Below are 9,226 nucleotides of genomic sequence, written 5' to 3'. Positions count from 1 at the left end.
AAGTCTGTATCCTGCATGCTTCTTTAGCTCTCAGATATTTCCATGATTGCTGGACACTAAATTAAAGTTATATCTAAAGCTGCAGCCTCGTACTCCTACCTAAACAAACTACACATCAGACATTAAAATGTCTTGATTTTCAGACTTTCCAGGCAGCGTTTGCCAAACAGTCCTTGAAGAAATACGGTCAGGTCTGGAACAAAGCTGCTGAAATAAAGAAGGCTCGAAGTCTTCGCAGTGTCCGGGGCTAATATCACAGTCATTAATGGTGTGATAGCGTTGGGTTGTACTTGTTGTAGAGCTGTTGTTTGAGAGAAAAGAAGTTCCCTCAGTGTGTTGCCCCCGAAGACAGCACCCCATCCACTTCATGATGAAGATATTTATGTCATAAAATTTTAATAGAAATTATAATGTAAGAATACTTCCAAGTAAAGGCAATTTTTTCCCCTTTTAATTGCACTAATGTAGTACACGACTAAATAGATCCTATTTTAGATCCATTTAAACCTCTATGAACTGTACTTCTGCAGGATTTGTATGCAGAGTTGGACACCATTCCTCCAGACGAATGGCTCTTGTCATATTAGAGAGGGAGAGAGAGAGAGAGAGAGAGAGAGAGAGCTCTTGTAACCAAACAAGCAGAGCGACGCACACACAAAGAGAGAAGACATCTCTTCATCCGCTGTCTGCTCAGTCTCTGAACACTGACTTCTTTATATCCTCTCCATATCTGGGATTTATTTTTACTTTGAGGTCAGTATTGTGTGATTATGCAAACTGTGCTGCTTGCAAACTTGAATTTACTTATAGTTCCATAACTTCATATTTGAATGTAAAGCTTCTGGTTTTCTCTGTAGGACTTTCATGAAGGGACAGACGGTGGACTAACAGTGGTCCCGGCGGGAAAATGGTTCCAGTTAAGGTCCTTATTTTGGGAGCCCAGAACACCGGGAAAACAGGTAAACCTCTCAGAGCACAGCGCGCCATGCAGCCAAAAAGCACAGGTAGACAAGGAAGGGGAACTCTGGAAATCAGGATTATGTAACAGTGGCATACAGTAGACTGGACATTATCACATGTTCATCACTGAATGAAATAGGTTAAGTTTACGGTCAAGTTTTTGTCACGGTTTAGAGGTTTTTTGCTAAAAATGGAAACCATACACGGGTCTGAAGTTGACCCACCTACCTGAACGTTGAAGTGTAAATGTATCCAGCCTATTCATTGTGCTCATTTTGGATAATTTATGTGATCTTGTAGGATTGTTTTTCTGCCAGAAAATGAATTTTTTTTTATAACTGATTTATCTTATATATGTAAACATATTATCTGGAATCCCATGATACAGTAGTTGAACAAACAATACAGAGTCTGTTGAGGAAGGTTTTCAAACTCTAGAGGAGATTTGAGCCTCATATAAAAATAAGTTTGCATGCTTCAAGCATTATTTTAATCATAAAGCATTCTGACTGACTTGTGCGTTAAAGGAAAATTTGCAGTCACTTTCCTGCAGAGATTTAAGCATGCAATCATAGGTTAAAAGGACCATACGTGAAATCCTCAGAGACACCACACAATGTCAAAAACAGGTAAAAAGAGGTGGAAATCAATGAAAACTCCAGGTGTAAAGGCTCACATGACAAAGCCTCGGAGACCTTTCAGTGTGCGGTGCTAAAACACAGTGAGTCCTTAAACAGCAGACACAGAGACGTCAAACAAACATGAACCCTTCAGACTCCTTCCAGCCAAACACGCGGCAAGCTAAGGGGATAGTTCTAAGAGAAACAACGTACTTGACACATGGACATGAGCGGCATGCGGATCACATGCAAGCCTGTAACTTCAAGTGTGACAATGTGCAAGAGCAATATATCCAGTGACCGTGTCTGTTTTGTGTCTGCAGCACTGTGTGTCCGTTTCATAACCAAACGCTTTATTGGCGAATACGACCACAAAAAGGGTAAGACTGCTTTTATTTTCCATTGCTGCCAAACTAATTGGAGCACACTTTACTCGTCTGCATTATTCTCTAAAAGGATAAAATGAGTGTGTTGGTGTGTTCATACAGAGGTGACATACAGATGCAGTCGAGTGGTGGACCAGGAAACTGTTGATCTGGAGATTTTGGACATAGCTTGTAAGGTACATTTTGAGTTCTATTTAAAAAACATAAAAATAAAATGTGTACAGTCACAGGACGCAAAGGAAATATATACTATGTCTGAAAGATGTTTAAAATGTAATGTTTGTCTTATTAAATCAGAGCCAGAGCCCAGCCTCCTCATTTTAACAAAAGCTAAATACAGAAAAAATGTAAATAAATATTCTTAAAAGTCAAAGTCTGGAAAAGGTTTGAGTATGTTTAAAATTTTGGGGAAAGATAAGCTTTCCTCTGAATTAACTGAAAACAGATAACCACTAATATTGTGAATGCTAACTACGAAACTGCAGTATAGGCTAATTAGCTTTGTTTAGCTTAGCGTAAAGACTAGAAAAAAAGAAACGGTTAGATTTCAAAGTAAAAAAATGTACCTAAGCCACATTTAAATGCCATTAATGAACTAATTAATTAAACATGTATGAAAAAGAACAAACATAATGGTGGTTTTAACTTTAGACAGGGCTAGTCTAGCTAGTGGTTTTAGCTTAGCTAAGCTTAGCTAATTTCTAGCACCATATTTAGCATAGAAGCATGGAAGTGTGCTCGTTTAAACTCAAGTAAGCAACGTTTCTGATGATATCCAGGAGAGCTCTCTGGAATCATCCATCCGCTGGGCTGATGGTTTCCTGCTGCTCTACTCAATCACGCACCGCCTCAGCTTCCTGGAGGTCCCACGGATCAAGACGCTCATCGACCAGACCAAACAGAGCCTGGGTATGGAGATACTATCTTAGTCATTATAAGAGGAAACATAATTTTTACTACTAAGAAGTAACAGCTGTTTAAATCCTACATATAAAAGCTTTAATGGCATTCATTTCACAGCAATAAACTAAACAAAGCACAATTAAAAACATCTTTTTTTACTAACCATTGCAGGTTAGTGAAGTTATTAAAGATTTACACAGAAAATATCATTCTTATGTATTTTTCCTGTGTAAATATGTATGAAGTAGCTGCAGAAACTACTGACACCAGCGGTCCGGTCCCCACAGGGACAGTGTGTTCACTTTGTTTCTCGTCTCTGTTCTAGCTCTGTTTGACATCTGTCTATTGTCACCTTCACACACACACACCGATGCACAGACAGAGCAGGACATACATTCCATGTTTGGTAGACCCTCCTGTGCTCTGTTGGTAGCGTGTTGACAGGGCGAACGCCAAACTCTGCGTGCCGAAGCATCATCCGGCAGCTTTATTGTCATTTCACTGTGTGTGTGTTTGTCAGTTGTTCCTGCGCTGCTGGTCGCCAATAAGGCCGACTTGGAAATTGGAAGGGAGGTGACAACAGAGGAAGGACAGAGACTTGCCAAGGATTTAAGGTTTGTGTGCTTTGTGTGCACTGATGCAAAACTGTTGCAGATCCAGTATGCACCTAATAATCTTCTGTAATAAAGAATCTGTGACATTGAATTTGTGCGTGTTTAGGTGTGGCTTCAGGGAGTTGTCGGTGGCCGAAGCAGTTTTAGCAGTGGAGGCAGCAGTGCTTCAGCTTATTAGGTTTGTTTCTGCTTTATTGTATCTGCTTGTAGATTAGTCTTGATCAAATTATGTTTAAATAATAAGAACACACACGATGCATGTGACACAAGCTGCTTGCCAATCCTGGTTACAGCAGTAGTGACTATATGTAGTATTAAAGGAGAGAGACTAGGAGATGCTTTTTGTTTTTTGTTTTTTTTTGTGACTGTGTTGCACGTGTTTGGCTCAGCGCTGATCATTTATTTTGTGTGTACAACAGGCTGGTGTTGGACCAGCAGCGCCCTCTGCCTGACCGACGCTCCTACATGCTGACTGTTCGCCACGCTCTGACCAGGAAACTAACCCGATCTAAGACCATGCAGTGGTGACCAACCCTTTTTTTCTCTTTCTCTATTGGGACTTACCACTGAAACATTAAGATATGTCAATCAGTATGCGTGGAGGAAAATGGAAGGCTAAAGACACTGATGCTTTGGCCCTTTTGTAGCTTTATCCTGCAGCTTCTTGACGCTTTGGCTTAAAAAAATCCTGCAGGAGGTATGAGGTATGACTTTAGCCTACTGCACATTTCCAGCTCAGCCGGTAAGATAAACACATGACAAGAAGGAGCAATAACGTGTCAGCATTTAAAGAGCTGGGGTGAGCTTCAGTAACAATCACATCCAATCCTGTCATCCTCTTTAACAAGACAGCGGACAGTTTAACGGGCCTGGATGAGGGTATCAGGCCGTTAGTCAGAAGAGAAACAGGATGGATGTTGTCCTTTACAGGCTGAATTTAAAGTACACAATGAGTTATTGTAGAGTAGAAATATTATCTGGCACATGAATCACAAAGAAATTATGTTTGTTTTATTACAGAAGCACACATTCATCCACTTTGTGTCCTTTTTTTGTTATACGACCCATCCTCCAGTAGGGGGCGGTACAGCCATTTGATTTGGTGAAGATTGGCCACAGTCTTGCAAATAGACTATTTGGCCAGAGCACTTGGCGTGGAGTGGACTGCACAACGAGCTGACCTCAACCCATTGATTAGATAAGTGACATGCAAAAGCTTGTAGAAGAGAGAATAGCTGCTGCTACAGCACAAAGCCATAGATTTGGAACAATATCAAGGCTGGGCGTCCACATACTTATGCTCATTCTGCTGTGATTAATTTTTCTAATTTTGACTTTTCGTGTGTGGTTTGTACAAGAGCACGAGAATCTATAAAGTCAGTGAACCTGTGAGTAAAACGGTCACCCTTGGTGTAGATGATGTAACAGTATGTAAAGAATGAGGCTGGCTTTCATTACAGGCTTGGCTCTCCGCGTCTCTCCGTGTTTCTCCCTTTTCTCTGAACTTCTGAACTTTATGATCAACGAGAGAAAGAGAGAGAGAGAGAAAAAAAGGAACGACAGTGAGAGACAGAAAATAAAGCGGAATCTGACAGGGAAGGGGAAAAAAACAGGGCTTCTCCTCTGGCATCTCGGTTAGTTAGCGAGCAGCAGGGAAAGCAGAGTATGAGCCGGTTGTTGCAACTGCACTGGGTCTGACTACACATTATTAAGGATGGATGTGTGCTCCGTCCCTGCACCATGTCCACCCCAATGACCATTTATTATACATTAACCAACCACAAACAAAGCCCCATGGACCTTAGAAATAAACACAGAGGTTGAAAATGTGCAGATAGTCACAGATTATGGCTTTTCCTTTATGTCAAACCCTATTTTGATTTATATCTATCTTTCCATTTGCTTGATTGTTTTTCAACTGCATTTCTGCCACGGCTAACTGCGTGTTTAATGATGATTAGGGTCGGTTCCTGCTTGTGCAATCCGATGTTAATGTTAAAAGACTGCATGGAAATAGAAGTCATTAAAATCAAAGTGTAAATTGATATTCAAAGCAGGAGTGGGTGCCACAATGAATATGCCAGAGCCTGTTAACAGAGTTAGAAGGAGTCAGAGAGCGCGATGATGCGAGGACTCGTAGTAATAGTCTGGCGGTGGCAGTGTGGCGGACAGTGAACCCATCACTGAGTCACAACAAACATGCGCAAAACTGCTCCGATGCTGCTGCTCCTCTCCACTGTCATGCCAACAAACCAGAGCGGATTAGGGAGGTGGGGTAGAGGAGGTGACATCACAGCGGTCACCAAGGAGATGAAAGGTCAGGACCCCATGTCAACTCTTCGGCTCAGAATAGAAGATGAGTCATACCTGCATCATTTCGGCAACGGCCAATCGGAGGCTTCCTCTTGCAGCATGCATCGAGAGATGAGCAGCCAATCACAGGGCATTCAGACAAAAAAGCTTTTAAGTGTGTGACCGAGGTCTTAGTCAGATTTAACAGTTTATATTCAAAGTTTATTACTTCATACAGTCCATGTACCCTGCTCTCTGTCTGCAACCTGGGCTATGTGCTGTGACTAAGGGGAGATGAACACTTACTTTCCGTATTAGATGACTACTGTTTAAATCAAAGATCATAGATTAAGTGGAATTAATGCTGTGGCATGAAACAAACTAATCAAAACAGGATTAGCCAGCAATTTAATTTTACATGGTTTGTAGTACATTGTCGGGGCCGGTGCACTCTTTAAATGTCCAATCATTAAAGCTGCACTAATCAATATTTCTAGATTAACAATTAAAGTGCCTTTAAGATCCTTGTTTTGGTTTCAACAGCCTCGTTTTCAGATGCCACAGACATCTGTATTTTCTCGAAACGCTCCAAAAACACACTGTACGTTAACAGCAGATCAAATTAACAACTACCTCGCAGACATAGTCGAACATTTAAGATCTAAAGATACAGATCAGTCTCTAAGGGATTGGTGGGGACCAAAACTGAGCTCAAAGTAGAACAATGAGAACATTTGCCAGTTGCACCCTGCACTCACGTTAAACGCTATGGACATTATGGAATATTATACGTTGACAACTACACACAAGTGGTCAGAAAATATATGAATGAATGCAGCCTAATGTTCTGGGTTATACTTGATATGACCACACAAGAGTTAGGTATGACAAATTCTAATGCACTGTATTTTTAACACTAGTCTTGTGTTTCAAATGTTAATCTCCGCACGGAGCACCTTTCAATTTTAATTAGTATTTGCTAGGCTAAGGTGGGAATTACAATAGTAAACAAAAGGTCACCACAGTTATACAACACCAGCGTGTGTGCGAGAGAAATACAGAGACACTTTGTCCCTCCGTAAGCTGATATGAGGAAGGAAAAAAGAAGGATGGAAAAGGTAAAGGCAGAAAAAGAAAAAAGAATAACATCGAAGGCAGAAAAAGCCTGGAGAGTAAGAAGAGACAGTTACATAACAATCTATTGTTTGAATTAGAACATAAAAGAGAAAAAAGGCTGATGATAATCACTGTTGTCCATTATGATGAAGAGTTGTGTCTCTTAACCTCCACCACACCCTCTGCAGTGACCTTAATATGAACAATACAGTCAGGAACCTGGACACTGTTGTGGACATGTTCTCATAGGCTTCAAATCCAAACCAAGTGCCGGTTCCAAGCTGAAACAATTAAGCCAAAATGATCCTGTATCAGAATAGTTAGAAGTTTAATGAATAAGCCTTTCTTATTTAATACAATAGACTGATGGTGGCATGCTTACACCTCTGTATGGCAGTTTATGCACACTGGTGCTTTGCGCTATGAGCTCAAGATATGAGCTAACTGGTCACAGTAACAATAATTTTAGTGTGTTAGCATAACATTTGCTAATTAGCACATGAAGGAAATGCCATTCACTGTCTCTGTAATTAGTTTTTAGCCAAATACCAACATGATTAATATTCATTCTGTGCAAATTCCAGTGCAACCACAAATTTCAAACTCGTGTTTATTCAAGAGGAGAATGCAAGGGGATCAAATTCATGGATTCAACCTCTGGGGACTATGACTGAGTGTGCACACATTTTTGGCAATCATTCTGATAAACTTTTAAATGTTTCCGTCAGAATCAAAGTCATACACTGACATCACTGTCACCCTTAGGAACCTATTTATTGTGTGGCTAAAATGCAATAAAAATGGAAATAAATGTATCAGTTTCCTACACAGTGAGTTGACTGAAATCTCCCCCCGCATTACGTAACAGGTCAGAGCTGTAGAACCCACACACACACACACATACACATGCATGCACCTCTGCAACAGAATGAACAGGGCGTCTCTCTCCTCGCAGTATTTCAATCTGTCTCTCAGAGGAGACGCAATCTCAAGCGGAATGAGTGGGGAGGAATGAGACGGGCGAGCCTGAGCAATCACGGAAGAGAAAGAAATATCGTTTTCATTCCCACTTTCCCGTGTGTGTCTGTGTGTGTGTGTGTGTGTAATAGCTGCAGGGGGTGTCAAAACACTCTGGATCTGCTTCAGCACAGACTCAGACCACACCATGTATTCCAGGCCTGAAGATCAGCAGGCGGCTCATGCACAGCACTTTTTGTCATTAGTATATATATATATGTATATGAAAGACATCAGTCAGTCAGTTCATATAGACGCTCACACACTCTGACCGTGATAATAAATCAGCTGTAATAATTCAAATTACTTGTGTGGATGTATCAAGAGTGTACGAGGCATATAATGCAAAAATAAGTCTCAAATGTCAACTGCTATCATTTAAGTAATATACACAGCATGAAAACTGAAATGGTGATTAATTATAGTTACATTTCATGATTTATTTTTTATCTGTCTGTATTTTTTCCATCAACTTATTTCATAATGGCATACAGTGAAAGAAGATTGAAGATCTGAAGTAAAAGGATCAACAACAATGGCAACTGGCCAGCAGTGTAGCTGTGTAAGCTGTTTTGTAACTTCACTCGAATCTTGAACGCAGCTCAAGCTGTGAAAACACCACTAGCAAGCTAAAGACTGGGTTACCTAATGTAGTAAATTAAAAGCTGTAATGAATGGATGGGGCCGCTGGGAATTTCAACATATTCTTTAGAAAAAAAATTGGAGTATATTCTTACAATCCGTCTAAAAATGAACTTCCATAGACTCCACCGTTTCTGAACACGTCTTCCACGCGAGGAGGGCGTTTGCATGGACACAAAAACATTTGAAGGCACCAATAACTAGTAGCTACTAGCTTCATTTTAGGTGGAACTTAAACAGTGGAGTTTAGGTGCAACACTTCCCTCAAAAATCACCTCAGAACTGTGTGTGTGTGTACTAGTTACCTTCTATTGCTGAGTTTATATTAAATTCTACTGGCAAAGATTTGATCTGACACCAAGAAGAACCATAACAACTTTTATTGGTGTGATAATTAACAAAGTGGAGTTAAAGTACAACAATTTCCTGAAAAAGCACCTAAAACTGTGTCTACTTGTTGCTGCCATGTTGCCTTACCAACGTTTAGTGGGCGTGGACATGAAAACAGGGGCGTGGCTTCGCTAGATATACATTGATAATTGGGAAGACTACAGTATTTCTCCGTGAAATGCAATAGTCTCTCATTTGTATCCTACGTGTTCAAAAGATTCCGTTTACTGATTTTACTTTAAATTTTGATGACCGTTTGACAGAAACAAACTTTGTGTGTTTGTGG

General features: G+C 40.4%; 1 protein-coding gene across 1 annotated transcript; it reads left to right on the top strand.

Annotated features, from left to right (window-relative positions):
- Positions 1–514: 514 nt before the first annotated feature.
- LOC311509325 (ras-related and estrogen-regulated growth inhibitor) lies at positions 515–4,905 on the top strand. Its single transcript, XM_084574474.1, has 7 exons — positions 515–959; positions 1,904–1,960; positions 2,069–2,142; positions 2,746–2,875; positions 3,390–3,483; positions 3,590–3,661; positions 3,903–4,905. Exons 1-7 carry the CDS (start codon positions 908–910, stop codon positions 4,009–4,011), a joined length of 588 nt encoding a protein of 195 aa, XP_084430600.1. The 5' UTR covers positions 515–907; the 3' UTR covers positions 4,012–4,905.
- Positions 4,906–9,226: the final 4,321 nt, after the last annotated feature.

This window comes from Chelon labrosus, assembly GCF_963514085.1.
Source record: "Chelon labrosus genome assembly, chromosome: 24".
Lineage (NCBI taxonomy): Eukaryota > Metazoa > Chordata > Actinopteri > Mugiliformes > Mugilidae > Chelon > Chelon labrosus.
The sequence above is the reverse complement of the archived record's forward strand: the minus strand, read 5'-3'. Positions and strand labels throughout refer to the sequence as shown.

Bases quoted from the DNA above. Each gene is read 5' to 3' on its own strand.
- LOC311509325 (XM_084574474.1), top strand. From the start codon at position 908: ATGGTTCCAGTTAAGGTCCTTATTTTGGGAGCCCAGAACACCGGGAAA. The intron at 1,961-2,068 runs GTAAGACTGCTT...GTGTTCATACAG, and splicing joins CGAATACGACCACAAAAAGG to AGGTGACATACAGATGCAGT. The intron at 3,662-3,902 runs GTTTGTTTCTGC...TGTGTACAACAG, and splicing joins GCAGTGCTTCAGCTTATTAG to GCTGGTGTTGGACCAGCAGC.